We start from the raw sequence: 24,132 nt of genomic DNA, 5'->3' as shown, positions 1-24,132 counted from the left end.
ATTGACGAGTCTTCCCTTCTTCGCCACACGCATACCGTCTTCGACATTTGGAGGCCAATTTTATGAAAGCCCAATGTTAGACTTGGGAAGGCATTGAGGGAGGAGTGTCTGGGTCTATATGCTTCCGCATTGCGCAGGCATCCACGGCTAAAGATTTCGACGATACCGTGAATGAATCGCAGCCACATCACCCAAGCTCATCATCGGGTTGATTAACAAATCGGATATGGCACATTGGTCGAATTATCCTGCTCGGAGGTGATCGTTGGGGTGAGATGTATTCAAATGTCGCTGAGTCGCTCAATGCTTGGATCAAGGAAGCTCGCTATTTACCGGTGATTTAAAATGGTCGACTCTAAAAGGTTCATGAATGTTGGTTTACACTTAACATTTAGTAGTTACCCTTTTAAACATTCTCAATCTTTTGTTTAATTAAACTTTTCCGACTTTTTAAATATTAATTCTTTCGCTTAAATATTTACAATAATGTTTAACCATGTTTACTGAATTATTTAACCATCACTCGCCTTTGTTTAACCTTATTTGCCAGTGTTCAAGTTGATGCGATGTTATGTAACCCGGGCGTGAACAAGCGAACAAATGGGAGACCCATTTATGCCCGTATATACATTCGCAAGGTAGAGATCATTGTCGAGGACGACCGGAAATCTTCGTGTTGGTCGTCAGGTCGATGATCGCTGCAAGTGATCGACCAGCAGAAGAACTCCGTGGATCTCGCCATCGAACTTGTTCATGTCGGCGGTGGCAAGTTTATGGTATCCCGTGCAAAACACGCTATGCGCAGAATAATGCGCATGGATACACCAACGCACATCGATTTATTAGCTGTACTTTCACCGCACGACAATTACAAACCGGGCGCATAAGGAAGCTATATTCTCATACCCGACGCACGATGCGCCTTCAGACGAAATCGTGAGCTTCGCTTATGACCGCCTGCGACGAGAAGGCGCACCGGGCGGCCTAGACGAAAGAGGATCGAGTCGCAAAGCGCTTGATGTCCAGCGAAGTTACATCATGTACCACGCCATGGATCCGGCCACAATCGTAGATCTCAGTAATGAAACTGTCACGACTCAGGCATTGTAGGAATAAGCCGACGATGTACGGGAAACATTAGTGTATTGATGGGCAACTTTCTATATTTAAACTCTTACTCTTTACAACGAATTGAATGTTTTTAAAGCAGAGACATTGTTATTTTTAAACGGATACATCAGTAATTTGAAACATTTCAACCCGATGTTTAAACGATATATAGTATATTTAAACAATGAAAGTGAAATGTACACAATTAGAACGTAAATTAAACAATGAAATGAAACTGAATGGAATTTAACCAGCTTTACAATTCAAAACAAACAAAATTTACATTAAGATATACAAACCATGCTCTTTGAATACAAAAACAATGAATTGAATTTGTCCAGATTTACATTCGAAAACAAAATTGACATTCAGATATACAGGACATGTTCTTCAAAAACAAAATTTAACCCGCTTGTGACGACCCCCCTTTGTCATGGACGCCTACCGCCTCCCTCCTTAAGTATGCGGGTAACATACCTTAATCCCGAGGTAAAGAACGTCCCGCTTTGCGGTAGCCGTAACTTCTCACCCCAAAGTAATTGCTCGATAAACCGCATGACGAGTCGGCGCGCAATCGACGCTTCCTTGTTTTTGGCGCGGGGTTTCTATGTCGCAGCACAGTGGGTACTTTTCGTTGCCGCCGACTCATGAACTCCATATCGACACAAATGTCGAATAGATTCCACTGTCGAGATATGTAAGTCGAGATTAGAATACCGATTTAAATACCAAAACAGATATTAATCGGACATAATTAAAGAACTTACCATGTCCAACGCGTCCTTATCGATACCCGTGACATGAAGAATAATGCCCGTATTCTTGTTTATCATTGTCCGGACGTACGAGCATGGAAGTGGCCATTCATGATTATCGGGAGGATGACAATTTGAACTTCATGCGTTTCTTGTGCGACAAAGATCCCCGATCATAGCCATAATGTGCGTCATCGCGCTACGTCCTGCTTTTGACATAAAGCAGCATAGCAAGCTGTCCGGTGATGGAGCCGCTTCTTGTAAGGATATGGCTCTTTGCTCGCCGACTTTTTGTATTATGCATACGAAAGCGTCCCATCACATCATCGATGACCATCTCATTCCCTCAGCGAGCGTGTATAATTTGTCGCGTGTAGTCGGTGTCGACGTCTATTCTTCCACATGACAGTGCTGAGGTTAAACGATAACATATATAATAAGACCATATTGTAAATATTTAAATGATATTATCAATTGTTACATGATATTATATATAATTAAACGTTAAGTAGAAAAATTAAATGATAACATAAAGGTATTAAACACTATTAGGTAATAGTTAAACACTATAATAAAACCTTTAAAACAATATCATAAAAACTTTACACTTACCCGTCCATAGAGCGACTGAGGAAGATCCTCATCAACTCCTCGCTCAGATTTGTTAAGACGACTTAGGCCAACCCATTTCTTCTTCTTCGAATAAAAGCTTTTCGAGCCGTCCCGTCCAATTTTTGATTGGCCTCGATCATCTCTCTCGCTGCTTTCGGTCGGGGTCTTCAAAGACAGATCTTCCTTCGATGCGGGGACGATGGCGACAACATCAACTGCGCACACATCCTTACATGGTTGTTCTTGTCTGTGGGATTGTGTGCCCGCTTCAACGCGGGACGACGGCACAGCGATCAACCGCAGACATCCTTACATGGTTCTTGTTGTGGTGGGATTGTGTCCCCGCTGGTCATGCAGTCGTCGGGCCACTACCACGGCTACTCACGAACGGATTCGACGATCTTCTCAACCGTGGCCATGACAACAAAGCATCATTCGAGACACACCCTTAACTTGTTCTCGATCTTCGTGGATTGTGTCCATCTTTGATGCCGCATCTCGCAGCCGGTTTGCCCACCGGTCGAGGATTTCATCGAGAAGAGAGTCAACGACCTTCTCAACAATGCAGAACGGCCACATCATCTACAATGTCCTTCTCAACAACAAAGATCGACCGATGGTGTTGCTATTGTTTCATCGTCACGGCATGGAGACAGAGGCAGATTGTTCTCCCTCTTTTCGCAAGTCTCTTCGAATGTGGCCGCTTTGGAAACGACCTTTTCCCGATGATGTCGTCGTCGATCACATTCCGACGCCTCGTTCGTCCCGGGTGCTTCATTCTTTCGAGGATGGCGCACGGCCATTGTGAACGTCCCTTCCAGCCCCTTCAACACAGCGACAAGCCGAGGAAACCTCGATCATCAATATCTCCGCACGCTCAAGAAGAGTTGCGGTGACATCTTCGCCTAATGTCACGGTGGCCGCCACTGCCTGGAGGGCGCTCACCTGCGGTCGAGGGCCGCCACAATCGGGGGACATCGCTATCGTGGTAGGGGGTTGTTGCAATCGCGGGGTAGGGGAGGACTTCTCCTGGCCGAGGAATGCGTGCGGCGTGGTGGGGTCGGAAGTAGAGAACGACGTCCCAGCAGCACGACGATGAGAGTGCCGCCTCTCATCCCCGCCTCGAGCAAGTGGTTCGGAGCAATGGCATCCATCCGCTCGGTTGGCCCCAACAAATATTTCTTCTTCGAAAGATTCGCGAACCATCTCGAAACTAACATATGTAAACCAAAACAATTTCAAATGAAAATCATTCATTTTTAAACTATAAAAACTATATTTAAACAGATCGTTTATATATTTAAACGTTATAGAATATAATTAAACGGAGAACAAAAATATTTAAAACCAAGTATGTAATAAGTTTTAAGCGGTAAATACTAAAGTTAAACGCTAAATAAAATGTTTAAACATTAAAGACTTATGTTAAACATCGTCCATGATTTATTACCTCTTTTCCATCGAGCGACGACAAGCTCGTTTCTCACCGCCGCTTGCTTCCTGTAAGTACTTTCACCGTAGCACGAAAGATCCTTGGGATCTTCGCCAAACGGACTTTCTTCCCCGCTCCGGCCACCGTAAAACCGGACGTTAAGCGCGACCGAGCAACCCTTGACGTACTCTCGTGTCGTCTTCTTCCCGCAAGATCTATCTTGCGACTCGAGCGGTCGCTGTGGAATATCCTCCATAAGCCACTATGCGTCGCTGCGCCACGTGCGCTCGCCCCCACGGTCGGTAGATCATCGACGTAATCAACGCATCCGACTCGAACCGAGCATGATGTATTTGGGAAGAGGACTGTCCCCATGAGGTACACCATCGAGTTTGACAAAATTATCTTCTTCTCCCTCTCGTCGAACAAGTTGCACTCAAAGTGCTTCTTAACGGAGTCTCGATGCTCTCGTAGGGTCTTCTGATAGATACCGCCCTTCGACGCGACCCGGTTTTCTTCTTCGAAAGACCACCTGCGTCGCCATCGCAACGCGAGACCAAGAACGAGGGCCACATCTCGAGGTGCAAACTCAGCAGCTTTCCCCGATCCTCGAATTTATCGTGCGACCATCGCATCTCTGCAAAAGAGAATCAAGAAGGGCCCTCGGTATATAGCTTCCAGCTCGAAATGAGCAGCAAGACGTGTCCTTCGAATAATCTCCCATAGTCGAGGGGTCATGTTATCTTTCAATTCGACTAAGGTCTCCACAACCGCTGTCAAATAGCATCGCCCATTAACTAGGTTGACCGCCATAATCACAAGCTCCTGATAATAACAACACATTCAATACGCAGATGACAAAAGTTTAAGCGGAAATATAAGGTTTTAAAGCGAGTAAACTCTCGCTTATTAAACATGATGATATAAAATGTTAAACAGAGACCCATGTTTTTTTAAACGAGACGAGAATACTTAAACAGAGACAACAAATTTTAAGCTGAACATCTCATTTCTAAACGTCAACCTCCTTTAGAAATCGCAACCATATCAAACGAAAGGGGAAATGTACATTATAAATATTACACAAATCATAACAATCGAAAAAACTATTTCGATGAGTGTATACATACTGAAAATGCAAAACAAAACAAAACCCTAGCCGAGAAATCTCCCTCAGACACTAACAAAACCCTCAAATGAGAAATCCCACTGCAGATTTCAATATCTTCCAACAAAAAAGCAGGAGCACAAAAACAAAAACCGAAAAAAATCTTTCTTTAGTAATGTAACAGCTTAACATAAAACCATACTCAATACCTTAGATTTTCAAAGCCGATGAAATGCCAACTAGTTCATGCGGGGGACTTCTCCTTCGAGATACCCGGTGGAAAGGGAAAAAGTCGATGAAATGCCAATTACGAGAGGCTTCGCGTAGAGACAACTTCGAGACGACTTTCGAAATGGAAAAGTCGAAGACGTGAGTTGAGAAAAAAAGCAAGTAAAAGGCTCCACTAAATTGCCTCCTGGGATTACCCTACGGAAAAACCGCCCACTTCCTCTCAAATCGCCGAGATGGTCTGCAGCCCACGACTCCCCCTACGCAAGGGCATTTTCGTCCAAAAATTTGAAACTCACTCCGCTCACATCCGCTACTGAGGGTTTGGGGTTTGAAAAACATGTAGTTTTAAAAGGAGGGATTTTTGGGGATCAGAAAACTAACGTGTGTTTTAGCAATTTTACAAACTTAAAGGGTTTTTTTGGTAATTTCCACTAAATTTAATTATGTCCAGGGGGTTCAAAATAAAAACAAAATTGTACATCCTTTTAAAAGGTCTCACAGATCTGAGACCAAAGTCTGCTTCGTTTCGCTGAGCTCGCATTCCTCGTCGTCTCCGATCCTCATCAATGGAGCCGGACGTGAGCATCGAGACAGGCTGCGAGATCCGCGTTGCCGTGCTCCCCATTGGCGGCGCCATCCCTCCGCCGCGCCTCCGTTTGTACCTTTCGATGCTCTCCTGCCACCGCCGAGTAGATCTCTCCTCCGTCAGCTCCTTCTATTCGGAGCACCAGAAGAGCCCGTTCACCCACCAGCCATGGGATTCCGGTTCTCTCCGCTTCAAGTTTGTTGTTGGCGGCGCTCCTCCTAGTCCTTGGGAGGATTTCCAGTCGTGCCGCAAGATTCTCGCTGTTGTCGGCCTCTGTCACTGCCCCTCATCGCCAGACCTCTCCTTGGTCGCCGATCAGTTTTCCGCTGCTTGTAAGCCTTATACTTCGGCGCTTGTTGAGCGGTGTTTCGCCTTCTGCCCTTCTGATTCTCAGGTTCGTTGATCTCACGCTTTGTGAATGGAAATTTCTAGGGTTTTTTTTATTCGATTTTAAGTTTGTCTTAGTTTTCTTTGATTTTGACTTTGTCGAATTTATATGTTGAATTGTGTTGGATTTGATAGATGATGAAAGAAATCGGTTGGTTGGTAGTGTGCTTGATTTTGTGATCTGGGAAATGGTGAATTGTGAATCTTGATTTGGCGAGTTTTAATCTCGTGGGGGATCTTTTGGTGTTCAGGTTGATGTTGTGATTTGCGATGTTCTGATTTTGGAAATGCTCAATGATATCGATCCAATGATAAGATAATTTTATTACACTAGCTAGTGAGCAAATTCATAGAAATACCACTTGGATAATGATGGGCTGAATCTCCTGAATTAGCTTTTATTTTTTGTTAAAATTTAGTATGTGAGATTGTTAAGGCAATTTGAAGATGATAATCAATAAGGTGACATGAATTGCTGTGGCTAGCTGTTGTTTGATATAAATGCGATAGTATGATTTGCTAGGGAGGTGCATCCTAGTTGGCTATTGCTATTTGTTACTGGTTGTCTTTTGCCTACATTAGGGTCTTCTTATGAATCCACAAAACCAAGAAGTGAAACATACTGAATGGATATGCTAAACTAGAACTCTCTGTTTTTGTTTTAAACAGTATTATTTTGTTTTTGGTCTTCCAAAGAAGTGATTTTCTGTGCTATGATCTAGTTTGATACTTTTGATCAAATTATCTGGTCTGAAGGTTTTGAACTGCCGTCCTTTTAGTATGGGAGACTTCACTCCATTAACCTAAGTTTTCACTTTCCACGATGGGGGATTCTTTGTTGTTGATGACTGGTAACTTTGTCGTGGCTTGGTGGTTGTGATTGGATTAGTGGAACAGGTTGAAGAGGTGAAAGGATCAGGAAACCATTAGCAAAAGGAGGGAGATATGATGGCCTTAGAGGATCTGATGATATTCAGAAAGTGTGTATGGCACAATCAACTTGTGGATTTCATATTATCCATGTAGAGTTCTCTTTAGATTTACTTGGGAAAAAAATAAGATTTAGGCACGAGGTCCAAAAATAGAAATTTAATTCATTTATACTTAAAAAAATAAAGAAAGAAGATCTAGAAAATCAGCTAATCATAGTTTGAGTTGGAACTGGATAATCATTTACATTACAAAATCTTGTGCCTTGGATTAAACCATTACATGATATCAAGTGTGAACCATTATGATTAATAATACCCCACACAAGTAAGAAATTCTGTTTTTACTTGTTGGGGCGAGCATGCTTTAGAACATTTTTGAGTTTAGGAGACAGTACTTTTGACACTATCTTAAATGGATGATTTAAGTTACATAATCTATATACAGGTTGAGCATCACATACTTTGACTCTGAGAGTTGTTTTATATTTAGACTTGTGGGCAGTCACAAGTTAGGGAAAAAGGTAGCTGCTGTTGAGGACCTGGAAAATTCCAGATATCTTTGGAATGTTCTTTAAATTTTAAATTAGGAAACATCATATAAAATTTATTATGTCATTATTGTGCAACAACCTTTTATTATAGACTATCTTGTTCAATTAGAATGAAAATTCGTAAATAAACTGATCACTTTGAAATTTGTGGATAACACAAGAGGAATTCACCATGCCCTAATAGTTCAGGAAAGCAAGCCTATGCCAGAATAATTCGAAACGGAGTCATGAATAAAAAAAATTTTAAAAAAAGGCCCAACAATGTGATTTATATTCAGTGTTCAAAGCAGATTTATAATTTATGTGGTGTACTTTACAAAATAATATCCATCTTGTCATTAATGTCATATCATTTAACAGGAATATGTATACATTTATTTGCATTTTTTTTTATGAACTAAAGAAATTAATATTTGCTTCTGTTTTCTTGAATGCTTAAATGCCATCCCCCTGTTTGATGCTGTCTTTTGCAGCTTGATGAAGGCAAAAGGGTGAGCAATGTCATTTTGTTCCCTCCCTCTGATCGACAAACACAGGAATTTCACATGCTAACAATGGTGCAAGATCTTGCTGCTTCGTTGTTAATGGAGTTTGAAAAATGGGTTCTTCGTGCAGAATCTGCAGGGACCATTTTGAAGACACCATTAGATTCTCAATCCAGCCTTAGCTCTGAGGAGGTTTATTCTTTAGGTGTTCTAAGTATTTATAATACAAAATTATTCTACATCATGCTCTTTTGATCTTCATTATCAAACCAAAATTTGCTCAATATCATTACAATCTTGATGTTATTTTGTGAAACTTTAGGTTATTAAGGCCAAAAAAAGGAGGCTTGGTCGTGCACAAAAAACAATAGGTGATTATTGTTTGTTGGCTGGATCTCCAGCAGATGCCAATGCACATTATAACACTGCAATAGAGCTAGCCAGGTTGACTGGAGATGTTTTCTGGCATGCTGGTGCTCTGGAGGGTAGTGTTTGTGCTTTACTGGTATTTACTCACAATTGATTCCTCTGAATATCTGTCTGAATGTGCTAATGTAATTTTTTTTAAAATCTAGTGATACTCATGCATGAGATGATTACTTAGTCATTTTCATGCGGGGGGTGTCATTGGAGGTTTTACTTACCATAGAAGGGCTGAACTTTAGAACTTTGAACCATTTGAATGACTGTTGACATTTATAGGTAGATCGTGCAGGCCAGCAAGATGCAACTTTAGAAGAGGAAGTCAAGTATCGTTATTATACCGTTATCCAACTTTATAGAAGGTCATATTTGCAAGACAATGCTCAAAGGTAATGGAGTTCTTTTAACTTTAGCATTTCAAGTTGGTGTAAATATCTGAATGATGTCTTTCATATCTTTCATGTATACACATGATTTGTAAATTTGATTCCACCATTCTCTATTCTCATAAATATTTGAATATCCACAATTTGAAGATGATAGATGAGGGTCCCATAATATTGATTGCTATAGAAGGCAGGAGTGACAGACGGTAAAAGCATCTCTAATACAGACTATTTTGAGATAAATTGATCATACATCATCTGCAACTAATAAGGAATGACTTTCAATAACCTTGCATGGATTTAATGGATGGTGCATCACCTCACCTGATGCATTCCTATCTCAATTTTTGCATTTCCTCTTTTGTTTTTTATCCGTCTTCCATGGCTTTTAGCACAAATATACAATGACAGACATGATCATATCACATTTGGCCTGAATGTTCACTAATAGTATGTTGAATTTGAAACCTGAAAGCGTTTTTATCTTCTAGTATTTGACTACCTAAATTCTGGATCAATTGGGTTTTAGAGTGCAATTTGGGGCTGGGATTCTAGAATTGTTAATATTTCCTCAGTCATAGACCATAGGATTATTTGTTTGTTTGTTTTGCGGCAGCAATAATTTGGGGCTTGTGTGTTTTTAAAGGAATTGGTTTGTATGTGTTTATAGAATGAGATTGATTTTGGATTAATGGTTTGTCTTTTATACCTAGATAACCTTATACTAAGACTAGTCATTGGTTGCTAGATGATCCTTAACTTGTCTGAAAATATGTGGGAATTTTTTGTTTATGTGCTCAGGCTTTCTGAGGTTGCAATTTCTGGATTAATATAATCCTTTTGTAGTGGCTTTTAATGAACCTTTCTTGTGAACAAAAGGTTCATATTCGTATAAATGATGCTAGGACTCTTAGGTTCTAGAAGATATCTTTAACACAAAAAAGAATGCTATATTTTCCAAGAGCAGAATGTGATAGTTGGAGCCTTTAAATTATGATTGAGAAAGAATAAAAAGTCGTACAGCTGATGTTTTCTGTTTCTTGCTAAGATTATCAAAATTACTTAAATTGAAGGTTTGTGTTTCTAACATGTCATTTCTAATGATTGAATAGCATTGTCGATTTTGTGAAGGTTCCCGCCACTTGTGGGTTCAAGGAAAGTGAAATTTATGCAGCCTTACCTCTTATCTTGAGAGCCTGTGAAGTCATTGATTTTAATTTTCATTTCATTTTCTTTTGGATCAGCTGTTACTTCATACTTGGGAAATCTAGACCTTGGATTTTTTGTGTTTAAGCTTTTCATTTGAACAAAATCTCATTCGCATCCTGTTCTAACCATCTTTTCCTTTATATGGATCTGCTGTATGTATTTCATTTAATTGATTTGCACACCAATGCTTGCAATATTTGAGTTGTACACATTGAATGCTGTTTGTATTTGATGATGGTGTTATTTTTGGATTTTTGTTGCACATTTGTTACTAACTAAATTGTGCATCTATTGTAGAGTTTCAACAGTGAGCTTTGAACTTGAGGCTGCGTTAAAGTTGGCACGATACCTTTGCCGGTAAGATTGTTTATTATTTTACCTTAAATTGTTATTAAGTGTGATCTATACGGTTGTGATTCAACATATACCTATCAAGCCTGACCTTCCTGGTTAGACATGGTCTTTTACTATGCGTTGATCTTCTACTTCATGTGGGTTTTCTATTTCAAAATGCAAAACCTTTCTAGCAAAACAATCATTCGACTTTTTGAATATAATGGACAATGGTTTTTACATAGTGTTTGGATTTAAAAGTAGTATTGTCCCATAAAAAATATTCAACATTGAAAAAATTTATTTAATTGGGTGAAGGAAAGACATCTTAGCAGTCATCCAATGTGCAGGTTTGATTTTGTGTTCACATCATTGTAATTTGTTGCTCTCTTATAGCGTGATTTTTTTTTTTTAACAGTGTCATCTTAGCAGTCATATAATATGAAGGTTTTACATGATCATGTTTAGGCTTGCTACCATTGTGCTTTGTTGTTCTCCCATTTTATTGTTTTTAACAGTGCTGACCCCCTCAAAAATCTGACAGGCAAGAACTTGCTAAGGAGGTAGTGGAGTTGTTGATGGGTGCTGCTGATGGTGCAAAATCATTGATTGATGCCAGTGATCGCTTGATATTATATGTTGAGATAGCTAGGATATATGGATCTCTTGGATATCAGCGTAAAGCAGCTTTCTTTTCAAGGCAAGTTGCTCAGCTTTATTTGCAGCAGGACAATTCGTTTGCTGCTATAAGTGCTCTGCAAGTTTTGTCCTTGACCTCAAAGGCATACCATGTCCAAAGCAGAGGAGCTAGCCAAAAGCAAATTGGGTCTCACCATGTAAGTTGTGTGTTTTGTTTTTCCATTACATTATACCTTCTATATTTTTTGTAAAAAAGAAAATATGAATTCTATAACCTTGTTTGGTGCTGCAATTTCCTCAGTAGGCCTTTTTTTGTTCATCATACACGTGTGCAGTGGAACCTCCTGCTATCTGTCACAAAGATGAAGACACAATCTTTATTCTCAGAGATTTTTCAATTTTTTGTTTAATTTTGATCCAATGACTATATGTGATTTCTTAACTTTGGTTCACATAAATCCATAATGTAAGTACATGCAGTATACATTACCTTCCAATTTGACGAGCAGGTTGTTTCTCTTTTTGTTTTGCCCTATTACAGAGTCTTGGACCAAGTCAGGCTGATGGTGGGAAAATGCATCAGCAGTCTATTGTCTCCTTATTTGAGTCTCAGTGGAGCACGCTGCAAATGGTTGTTTTGAGAGAAATACTAATGTCATCTGTCCGTGCTGGAGATCCTCTTGCTGCATGGAGTGCAGCAGCTCGTCTACTTAGATCCTATTACCCATTGATTACACCTGCGGGCCAGAGTGGTCTTGCAAGTTCACTTGTAAATTCGGCAGAAAGGCTACCAGTAGGAACTAGGTGTGCCGATGCAGCTCTCCCATTCATCAGGCAGGAAACTTTCTCTCTATACAGTACATTGTTAAGTTCATTATTTATTTGCTTCCAATGTTATGCCATAAAGCAAGAGCTGCGTGAATTGAATCATTCCTTCATTTTGGTACTACAATTATTTTCTTTCTTAGATATTCATGCTGATTTTTGTTGTCCAGAATCATAAATTATCTATCAAATCAGCTACAGTGTTCATACAGTTGAATAATTTTATATTTACAATCTTAAGGAAATTATATACCTGTGTATATTGTGTACATATTGATACAATGAAATGCTAGACAAAGAAACTAGTTAGCACAAATCAAGGGATACATCAGCATCTCACAGGTTTATGTTAAAATTTGAACTTTGGTGTATGTTGTTGCAATAAATCTTTTAGATTGTTTGCACAATATGATAGCCGTTTTTATAATATTTATTCATTGAAATTTTGATGAAACAGTTATGTCAAGTTACATCTCAAATATAGAACACATTATGTTAGGTTTTAGTACATAATCATTTGCATTTGCATGTTATACAGATTGCACTCTTTTCCCATCCATCCTTCTCAAATGGACTTAGTGAAGCGCAACCCAGCAAAAGAAGAGTGGTGGGTAGGTTCAGCTCCTTCAGGACCATTTATTTACACACCTTTTGGCAAGGGAGGTTCAAATGAAAGTAACAAGCAGGACCTGACTTGGATTGTTGGGGAGCCAGTCCAAGTTTTGGTGGAGTTGGCAAATCCTTGTGGCTTTGAACTGGTGGTTGAGAGCATTTACCTTTCAGTTCACTCTGGTAATTTTGATGCTTTTCCTGTAAGCGTAAATCTTCCCCCAAACTCAGCCAAGGTGATCCTGTTATCTGGTATTCCTACTAAAGTAGGGCCAGTTTCGATTCCTGGATGCATAGTGCACTGTTTTGGGGTCATCACTGAACACCTTTTCAAGGATGTGGATAACCTGCTCCTTGGAGCAGCACAAGGTTTAGTTCTTTCTGATCCTTTCAGAAGTTGTGGCTCAGGCAAGTTGAAAATTGTGTCTGTCCCAAACATTTCTGTGGTCCCGCCTCTGCCACTGCTTGTTTCTCATGTTGTTGGGGGTGATGGTGCTGCAATCTTATATGAAGGTGAAATTCGTGACATAACAATAAGTTTTCTCTAATGCTGGAACAGTGCCAGTTGAACAAGCACATATTTCACTTTCTGGAAAAAATCAAGATTCTGTCATTTCTATTGCACGCGAAAGTTTAAGATCAGCTCTTCCTCTCAAACCTGGTGCTGAAGTTACTGTTCCAATCACTATAAAAGCATGGCAGCTTAGCATGGCAGATTCTGATCATGCTACTAACAAGAACAGCTCTGGAGTAAGCAGAATATCCAAGGAAGGGAGTAACCCACTATTGGTTATTCATTATGCCGGTACACACGCTGTTCCAGTTTGCTTTGTCTTGAATATATCTGTCTGGCATGTGTATTTCTGTTTTCATGCAGCTAATTCCATCTCCTAACCATAAATGGTCACTGTTTCATAGAAATGTCTGTTCATCCTGTCTTTTGTACATATCAAGTAATTTTCAGATTACTGTCAAGGTTAGCACCTGTTTAGACGTTAGAATGCTTTATGTGGGTTTGATCAGATTTCCGATGTCTCAAAACAGCAGTTATATGATGTAACATAATACTTATAGACTGTGTTTCATGTTCTGAGTCATAATTTTCTTGACCTTCATCATATGTAAGGCCATCATTGTTACACAAAAATACACAGCTGAAATTGTTAATTTTAATATAATTTAAAGTTTCAGAAAAAGACACTTATAAGCCTACGCTTTGTTTATTGTTAAAGGTGTTTTACTTGATTGACCTTTATTTTTTGTCATTTGCCTTTTATTAGAAATACGTAATATCTTCTTTTCATTTTCTTGAGTTTTGCCATCTATAATTTATTAATCAGTTCAGAATTTCTGCTGAGGTTTGTCTTGCATTAAAACCTGTTATAAACATTTTCACATAAATCCCTATTAGTGAAATGAAATATATAATATGGCTAGTTAATAAGTTTTGAGCATTTTGCTGGCGAATAAATTTCCATGACGTTATGACCTTTCAGCATTGTTGGATATGCCATGCCCTTGCTAAAGCCATAAAACAAATGGAACTGGTTTAGTGTCCAACATGCAACTTAAATTGCTACTTAAAAACTAGTTTTTCTTGGCATCTTTTCTATGGAGTGATCCTTGTTTTAACATTCTTAATTACTCTTTCTTCTATGTTTCAGGGCCATTGACGTCTGATGAGTTCCCTGAAAATGGTGACACTGTTTCCCCAGGAAGGCGTCTAGTTGTTCCCTTGCATGTATGTGTCTTGCAAGGTTTGCGCTTTGTGAAGGCTCGCCTGCTCTCTATGGAAATTCCTGCTCATATTAATGACTCCCTTTCAAAAAGCAGTTTTTGTTGATGGTGATTCTGCTGGAGAGGTCACTTCTCCGAATGCAATGAATAGCTTGTTGAAGATTGACCCATACAGTGGAAGCTGGGTATTTCGCCTTCTCGAAATTGAGTTATCTAATCCAACTGATGTTGTGTTTGAGGTCAATGTATCTGTCAAGACGGATAGTACCAATAATGGCAATGGGGTGACATCTATTCAACATTATGCTGCTGACATCGGTTATCCAAAAACCAGAATTGATTGTGACTTTTCTGCACGGGTGCTTATTCCGTTGGAGCACTTTAAGTTACCTGTACTTGATGGTTCTTTCCTTGCCAAGGATTGTCAACCAAATGATTTTTTAGGCGGTAAAATTTCAAATGCAGCAGAAAGAAACAGCAAGGCTGAGTTGAATGCTTCTATTAACAACCTAATTAAAAAAATAAAGGTAAGGTGGCAGTCTGGGAGAAATAGCTCTGGTGAATTGAATATCAAAGATGCAATTCAAGCAGCTTTGCAAGCATCAATGATGGATATATTACTACCAGAGCCATTAACCTTTGTCTTCAATCTAGCAAAGAATGGAACTGCAAATGAAGCTATTAATGGCACAAAACAACTTGCTGAGCAAACTAATGAGTTGGCCAACTCTGTTGATCAATGTGCTAGTGGATCTGCCGTTAGGTTTAAAGGTTCTATATCAGCTCATGAGATGACTCCTATGGAAGTCCTCATTCGCAACAACACAAAAGAACCTATACAAATGAGCCTCAGTGTTACTTGTAGAGACGTGGCAGGGGAGAATTGTACCGAGGGAAGTAAAGCAACAGTATTATGGGCTGGTATGTTCATCTCTTAATTATTTGAAATTACATTTTTCTCTGTTTATGCCGCCTGTTTTTGCAGTATTTTGGATCTATCTGTTCTGTGGCTTTACATTACCAACTATTGTGTTATAGTGAACATAGTATTTAAAGATATATTGTGTATTTAAAAAAAAAAAAAAACCTTTCAAGATCTTTTTCAACATTCATAAATCACACGAATGTTAACTAGATATCAATTCGCATATATTGAGAAGAAACTGCATTGCTTCACGCTTCTCAGCTTATTAGTTATTAGTGTTTGGCCCCTAGTAGTGTTTGGTATGAACCACTTTTCATTGATTTAATTTATTCGAGTTGTGGTAGAGATTTGTATTAGGAGAGACAAGTTATTGGCCCCTATGACGAAATTCTAGAGATTCAATTTTTTTGATTGGACACGCCTCATGCACATGAAGAATGGTAGAGATTCAATTTGTATTAGCAGAGATAACTAATATATCATTATATTGAACTGGAAGTGAGACTCGCATCGATGTTGTTTTTATCTTTTCATTGCAAATTGCTCATGCTGAAAGCGGAGATGTTTCTCTTCTTCTTAAACACCTTTATACTTGCTGAATCAAATTTCAGTCACAATCTTGAGCAAACACGTTTAATTTTAGTTTTTGTACTACACTAGTCACTAAATTATTCAACTTCAAATTATTGGAAATTTATATGTTATTTGGCATCCTTGTTCAAAAAAATGCAAATATGGTGTTTTAAGAAGCATGTTGTGTGTTTGTGGTAGTTTACATGACCATCGACTTTTCTGTAATATCTTAGAACACATAAAAAGAAGCACCTGTTAAAATGTTTAGCCCAATATGCTATTTGTGTACTATTTGAGCTTTATGAACTACTAGCATATTTGACCGATATTTCCATTTGGTGTTTTGAATTCATGCTTGATAAAAATTGAATATATTGACATGAGTATAAGAGAATCAATGATCAACAGAACATTTGAAATTGCAGAATAATCAATAACACTGAAATAAGCAGGAAAAAATTTTAATCATGATTGTTTCTCAACGAACTACATCTAACATGAAACAAAGAGAAAAATTGCTCGAAATTAATTAACGGAGCCAGACCTCGTTCCCTAGGTTGCTTAACTGATTCATTTAGTTCATTAGAGCAAAGCCGGACGCATGCATGTTACATACAATGAAACACACTTCTTTCTTTTTTTTGTTCTTTTCCATATTAATTTGCCAAAATCTCATGCTAGTACAATGCAAACCTCTCATTGTGCATCACAACATGATTGTCAGGCAGATATCCTTTATTTGGTCTAGGGCACACAGAAGATTATATGCTGATCAGAAAATTTTGAGATCCTCTGATAAATACATTTTCAGACTACCATAGCTAATGTTATATTGTGATGCAAATTTAACTCTTTGTTGCTGAATATTCATGTCAGGTGTTCTTACTGGGATACAATTGGAAGTGCTTCCTCTTGAAGAGGTCTCACATTCATTCTCACTCTACTTCCTCGTCCCCGGAGAGTACACACTCATGGGCACTGCCATCATAAACGGTGCAACCGATATGCTCCGTGCTCGAGCAAGAACAGATTCATCAGATGAAACAATATTCTGCAGAGGGTCCCCTTTTCATATCAATGTTGCCGGGGCAGTCTAATTGCTCTTTTTTTTTTAAAAATTTTATTTTTCAGGGTCACAATTGAGAGAAGTCTAGAAAATGGTATTAATAGCTTTCTCAATGTTTGTTGTAAATACTACTATTGAGATATTTTTATGAGGTTACAATATTTGCTAGAGTGTGAGAGTGTGCTATTTATTGTTGGTCATTCATGAAATGTCATAATCTTTGTTTTGGTTTTCTTTCTCTTCAGTTTTTGCTTTTGTGTTGGCTTCACTTTATTTGTGGGATTTTTAGGTGTCTTTTGGTCTTGACTTAAATTGCATGAAGTCATGAAAACATAGTTATGTGTTTGGTCATAATTGTGTGGCAGGTGTGACTATAGGGCGCCAACAACTGACAAGAATATTTATGGAATTTTGAAAAAATTGGCTTCATGGTCTTTGTCAAATTGTGATGTTGAATTTTGGTTGATTCTTTTTTTTTGGTGACGTGGACAAACCACATATTCTATTTAATAATAATAATATGAGTTTGAATTTTTATTTTAGGATATTAATAGGAGTTTTTTTTATCCTTGCATGCATGGGATGGGGCCTGTAAGAGTTGCATTTTTATTGTGTATGCTCCTGCAAAAATAATTTAAAAATATGTAAAAAGTCATTAAAATTATATTTTTAAAATATGTAATGATTGAAAAAAGATAATCTAGGTTTCCGCTAATTTAATTTATTTATTAAGATTTAAATCAATATCAATAAATGAATATATATATATATATCGTTCTTTTTTTAAAAAAAATTAGGGGTTTAATTATATAAATCTTATTAAAATTATTGATGATTTAGAATTTTCATTTTATTTTTAAAAATAATATGTCAATGGGTTCAAAGAGGATAAAGAAAAACTAATTTTTATCTGGAATACAGAAAAGTTTTTATAAAGTGGTGTTTAAAATCGAAAAAATAAAAAATAAATTCCGACCTGCCGGATTCGAACCAGCGACCTAAGGATGACAGCTCCATCAACTACAGTCCTCCGCTCTACCAACTGAGCTAAGGTCGGGTTGTCTTTACTTTTCTAATTTGATATATATATATATATTATTTTATAACCATGTTTCACTTCCCAAAACCTTGAGAACAACCCAAACATAATATAACAAATAAAATCAATTAATTAGTGAGATCAGGAAGTCAAATTATTATTGTTACTATAATTATTATTATGAAATAAGAACAAGCGCACCATGAATGAATGAAGAATATTCAACAAGAAAATTATAGAATTGGTAAACTTTGCTTGTGATCATAAAACTTTGCCATTTGGTATTAAAAAACAGGTATTATTTATTATATAATAATAATGATCATGATTTGTCATTGTATTAACATAACCCTTCACTAATTAATAATTATCCTTCCAATTAATTAGTCATTACTTTGTAATCAAGCTTTCTTAACCAAAAACTTTGCTCAATTATCAATTGACTTCTTTTTATTCTTAACGTCCGCATATGACTTTATGTTAACTAGACATTTTTTCCGGCTTCGCATAAGAGATTTTAAAATTTTGTCAGGAGTTTTGAAGTAATATCATATATTAAATAATATAATTAAATAATTTCTACCATATAAACTATTTTATACCTTGGATTTTAAAGATCTTATGACATTTATTATATAAATAATTATGTGTAGTTAATATTTTTCAATTATTAATATTATAAGTAATAAAAATAAAAACTTAAATGTTATTTAAAAAATTTAAAATTATTTCTTGAAACGCACGTTTCGGAGTAGATTATACATCTACTTTAATATGTATATATATATATATATATGATGTGTCTCTAAAAACTATTAATATTTATTTAACATAATCAATATTTCATCGAAAAATGTACAACTTTAACACCAACAGTAAAGTGCGAGATGATGGGAAGGTTAGAAGGTTAAATACCGTCACACAGTGACAGACCCATGAATTTGGTTCAGCCCGAGCTTCTCAGCTCAATCACGGCCTCTCCTTAGTCCAACCATACCTTCACCCCCGGATTTTCTTTTCTCAACCCATGCTTAAATCTCGCCAGACGAAATTCTTCCAAGGTTTTCCGACTGGTCAACTCGAGCTTCAACTTGCCAACCATGTGGGTCCACCACTTCCGTCACAAGCATGTAAATAGTAATTTATTTATTTTATAAAAAAATCCATGATTAATCCTGAACAATACCTAAATATATTTTTTAACCTTGAAAAATACTGAAAATACCTTAAAAGTTAAATATATTCACTTATTCACATCTCGTCAAAACAAATTTAGATATTTCCAAAAATTAAATTTTTTTCTAATAGCTTATTTTTTAGTTCTTTTGTCGTAAAGGTAGTTGATGTTGACCGGAATGCCTCGAGCTTTTTAAGTGAAAATACATAATATTAAACGAAAAATTCCAGATATTAAACATCATAAATAAATATTAAATAAAAAGATAATATATTAAGTGAAAACTTATGAGGTTACACATAAACACATAATGTTAAATGAAAAATTTATTTATTAAGCGAGAAGTACATATTGTAAGATAAAATAAACTAACGGAGTGAGTTGTAATAACTAAAAAAGAAGTAAACTGAAAAAGAAGAGATTATTTGAAAAGATTCAAATATCAGTAAGTCTGTCTGAAAAGTTTTTGAGACTTTCATGGACCTATAATTCGTTTTTTCTTAAAATTATTATTTTAGTATTGCATTATATACATATATTTCACTTTAGGATGCGAAACGAATATATTTATTTAATAAAAAAAAAATGGTCATTGTGTTACATGGACTACACAAAAATTCACTTTGATCATTATATAAAATTATTAAATTTTCAAATTGAATCTAAAACAAAACTAAAATAACTTATCACACAAACAAACCACTTCATCAATAACATGAAATGTATATGTGTGTATATCTAAACACAAATTTAAATACTAATAAAAAAATTAAATGTCAAATCAAATTGAATTATATGATACACATTTAATGAGTTGGGTTGTTTGAAGGAAAAGTTTGTTAGGGAATTGGGGAGCTCATAAAAACAAATATATTAAACTTTTCTCTTTTAAAAAAAAAAAAAAAAAAGAAAAGAAGAAAACATGTTTTTCATGTGGATTAATTAATGGGACAAGATGTAAAGGTCAGCATGAATTTAAAGTTTTGAGACATAAAAAAAAAAAAAGATATTTAAGACTTTTATTTAAAAGATTAAATGGTCTATTCGCCTTGACATCACTTATTAATTAAATAAAATTAATTTTAAAATTTAAACTTAATATAAAGTTGATAATGGTTGTGGTAGGTGATGTAACTTTAAAGTGGGATATTATTAATTCTAATTAATTTCACTAATTAATTAAGTTTTAAAATTAGTAATTAATATTACAAAATTTAATGAAATAAATATTAATCCTTAGGCGAGTAGTATAAATTTAATTAAAAACATGTATTCTAAATAATTCTAATTGCTATATTTTATTTCTTTCTTATTTTTTTTGTTATTTTATTTATTTATTTATGTCTTATTTTTAGTATATTTTTATCTTTTTTAATGAATATTTAATTAATTTATCAATTTCAAATAAGTTAACATCATCTATATATATTAACTCAATTTAAAATTGATTAAATAACAAATTCAAACTTCAAAACTCTAATCCAATTTATGTCAATTTAACCAAACACCAAAAGGTCCAAAAGCATTATTTTCTTCTTCTTCTTTTTTTTTTTCCTTACTCTTATTATTTAGTGGTCATTAAAAATCATTGCCTTGAGAGTTGAGACAAAAAACAAACATGCTTATAACATTCACATTCAATGTCAGGAACTTTATTTATTTATTTACATATTAAACCTGTCTTCAATGGTACAAGCAAAGAAAGCCAACATGTCTAGTTCTGACTCCAACTTTTTCCATTGGATAATTTTTTTGTTTATATATATATATATATATGATTTTTTTACTATATATGTAACAATCATTAGTGCTTTTTTTAATTTATTTAGTTCTGCAACTTTTGAAAGAGTGGGTTAATTATGAGCTTGATTAAAATTATAAAAGCTACAAAAAAAATTTTAAAAAAATTATGTGTGTATATATACACATACACACTTTATATAGATGTCATGAATATGTTCATAAAATATTAAAATATTTATTATATGTGATGTGAAAGCCATATAATTAAATATAATTTTTATAAGGATATATATATATATATATATATATATATATATAAAGAAAACTACATTGGTGTTAAAAAAATTATATACATTTAAAGAAAAAAACACTATTTAAATCATTGAGCATTGTGGTTTTAAGAAATTAATATTGTTTTTTAAATGTGAGGAGATAATAAAGTCAAGCATGCATTATTTAAATTATTGAACCACTTTGTTTGATTCTTCAAATAAGCCTTTTTTTCTATTTTTAAAATAAAAAAAGAAGGTTATATCAAGTTATCAACACGCACAAGCAAATTAAAAATATATATATATATATAGAAATTGATATTTTCAATAGATATTTTCATAACGTGTTGGTTTATCTTGTCTTTTCTCTTTGACTTTTGAATCTTAATTTTATTTTTTATGAAGAAAGATAAACTAATTTTTCATTTAAATAATTTTTCCCTTTTGCAAAGCAAATTGTTTTTTAAGCAAAGTGGAAACCAACTTGGAATTTTTGTCGTATTTATGGAAAAATGTTTTTACTTATGCATCCCTGTAAAAATTTGTAATTATATATATATATATATTTGACAAGACATCAAGTTCCGTCCCATAAAAAAAAATTATTGAACATATAAACATGGTGATATATAAATTACGGTAGTTTGATTGATTTGCTGAAGATTTATTAATTCAGATAGATATCACACTAAGTAATTAGAGTTATACCACATACACACCCAAAAACATATAATATTTTTACAATATTTACATAGTTTTGTATCAATACAGTTAACCCAAAAATTCAATATTGGATCTGTCTATTTACTATTTAAGTAATAACTTATTACACGAGGCAGTGGTTGTTCACTTAAATATGTAAAAATTTTAGTTATTTTACCTATATAACAGGCTAATAGGCAGCTAAAAATTTAATAAAAATTTAACCTTTCCAAATTCACTTATGTTAGAAAATAATACATATATATATACATATATTAAATCTTTAAATTTTACAATAAGAGCAATATGTGAATAAAAATTTCTTGTGGCACATAAGCAAACATGATTTTTTTAATGAGGGTGTATTTGCAATTGCGCACATTATAAGGGCATGTAAGCAAATTTCCACAAACATTAAAGTATAAATAATGACAAATAAAAAAAAGTATTGAAAATTTGAGTTGATTTATTATTCCTCTCATTTAGACCAAGTCCAACTAAAGTGGATTTATTAATTGAATATAAATTTGTGGGTATATTTTCTTCCTAAGTTTCAACCATAGTGGTTAGGTGGATAATTTTATATTGAGTGGTATAAATCAATTACTAAAAATATTTAATTTTTTAATAAAATATTTATATATTTTTTTGTACAATTTCAATTTTATTTCAAATATATATTTTTTAATTTTAATCAACTATTATATATATATATATATTTCAAATATATATTTATAATTTTAATCAATTTTGTTTGAAACTACTATTTTAATTCAATTACGTTTTAATTCTTATAGTATTAATGTAAGCTAATATTTAAAGAAGAGATTAATTAGGGGAAAAAATAGAAAACACATCAAATTAAATATGTTTATTCTCATAAGTATTTTTACCGAATAAAAATAAAATGAAATAAAATAAAATATTTATTAATTTTTGTAAACTTATCCTTTTTTACAAATAAAAAAAATAATTAAATGGTCAATACTTTTTTTCTACAAGTGTTACAATGCATTTCAATTTATGTATTTTTAATCCATATATTTCATTTTTATATTATTATAATAATATATAATTGTTTATGTATAATCCCTCTAAACATATATTTGTAGTCCTTTAATTTTAAATTGTAACATTTTAGTCTATTTTAAATAAAAATCTCAATCCTTTTCTAACTTATGTTATATCATGTTGCTGATATGATAACATGTGATATGACATGCCATCTATAAATTGATGACATGACAAAATTTGTCATCATGTCAGTAAACTAAAATGACAAATATAATACCCGTTAGAAGAGACCGAGATTTCTCAATTTAAATAGTAAAAGGATTTAAAAATTACTGTTAATTTTAATGTGAATATAATATAGGGACTAATAAGTAAAAAGGCTGTTCAGATAATTACATCAATTGTTTATATATATATATATATAATGTGTTAATATAAATAAATTACAGGGACCTAACTAAAGTTAATAAATAACGGAGACTAAGTCCAATATGAATACTAAACATTAAAATTTAAAGCCACCAATAATTGTATAAAATTATTGGTTGCTTTAATATTTGTACCTGATAAGAATATATATTAAATTATTAGGGACTAAAAAGAACAATAAATGACAGAGACTAAGTCCAATTTGGAAATGCACGCATTGATCAACAAAGACTCATTCCTTAGTCTCCATCTCAACTTGCCCAAAATTATATTTATATTTAAATAAGGAAATTTCAAGAAATATTTAAATATATATATATATATTTTGTTGTAAAAAAATCAACAAATTTTTATAAATATAATTTGCATTCTTATCTTTAAAAATAATAATAATAAATAGATATAATTCTAATTAATTTTTTGAAAAAACAATTATATTTTCACTAAAATAATTTGAAATTATAAAAATTAATAATTTCCTCTCACAATTTGTTTGGTTATATAAATAAAGTTAAAATGTATATTTTGATAAATTATAGTGTATGTGAAAAATAATTTTCTTCAGTAAAATAAGATTTTTATAATTAAAGAAAATATTTAAAAAATATATAAAAAAAAAAAAATATAATAAAATGATTTTTAATAAAAAAAGAACAAATATTTAAATTTTCAACAACAATAAATTTAATTTAATTTTAAAAAAAATAAAAAATAAAAAAATAAAAAAGAATTAGTACGCCACGTGTGCAGATTTGATTGGGAGCGAAAGTAGCGGGTGGCGGACGGAACCTGGAGATTCCCACCCCACCAGTCCATTATGATCATGATCATGATGTCCTTGT

At 34.3% G+C, this 24,132-nt stretch overlaps 1 protein-coding gene and 1 non-coding gene across 2 annotated transcripts; one reads left to right on the top strand and one right to left on the bottom strand.

Annotated features, from left to right (window-relative positions):
* The first annotated feature begins 5,757 nt into the window (after nucleotides 1-5,757).
* LOC120278959 (trafficking protein particle complex II-specific subunit 120 homolog) lies at nucleotides 5,758-17,158 on the top strand. Its single transcript, XM_039285738.1, is given in 12 exon segments — nucleotides 5,758-6,228; nucleotides 8,178-8,381; nucleotides 8,512-8,694; nucleotides 8,892-9,001; nucleotides 10,505-10,564; nucleotides 11,085-11,376; nucleotides 11,721-12,013; nucleotides 12,543-13,152; nucleotides 13,154-13,418; nucleotides 14,278-14,442; nucleotides 14,474-15,271; nucleotides 16,725-17,158. Coding segments are annotated over 12 exon segments (3,615 nt in total). The 5' UTR covers nucleotides 5,758-5,814; the 3' UTR covers nucleotides 16,946-17,158.
* Nucleotides 17,159-17,884: 726 nt separating this feature from the next.
* TRNAY-GUA lies at nucleotides 17,885-17,971 on the bottom strand. The gene is given in 2 exon segments: nucleotides 17,885-17,920; nucleotides 17,935-17,971. It is a non-coding gene; the product is annotated as a tRNA-Tyr (tRNA).
* Nucleotides 17,972-24,132: the final 6,161 nt, after the last annotated feature.

This window comes from Dioscorea cayenensis, chromosome 16, assembly GCF_009730915.1.
Source record: "Dioscorea cayenensis subsp. rotundata cultivar TDr96_F1 chromosome 16, TDr96_F1_v2_PseudoChromosome.rev07_lg8_w22 25.fasta, whole genome shotgun sequence".
In the NCBI taxonomy this organism is placed as follows: Eukaryota; Viridiplantae; Streptophyta; class Magnoliopsida; order Dioscoreales; family Dioscoreaceae; genus Dioscorea; species Dioscorea cayenensis.
This window is presented reverse-complemented; position numbering and strand designations above follow the sequence as displayed.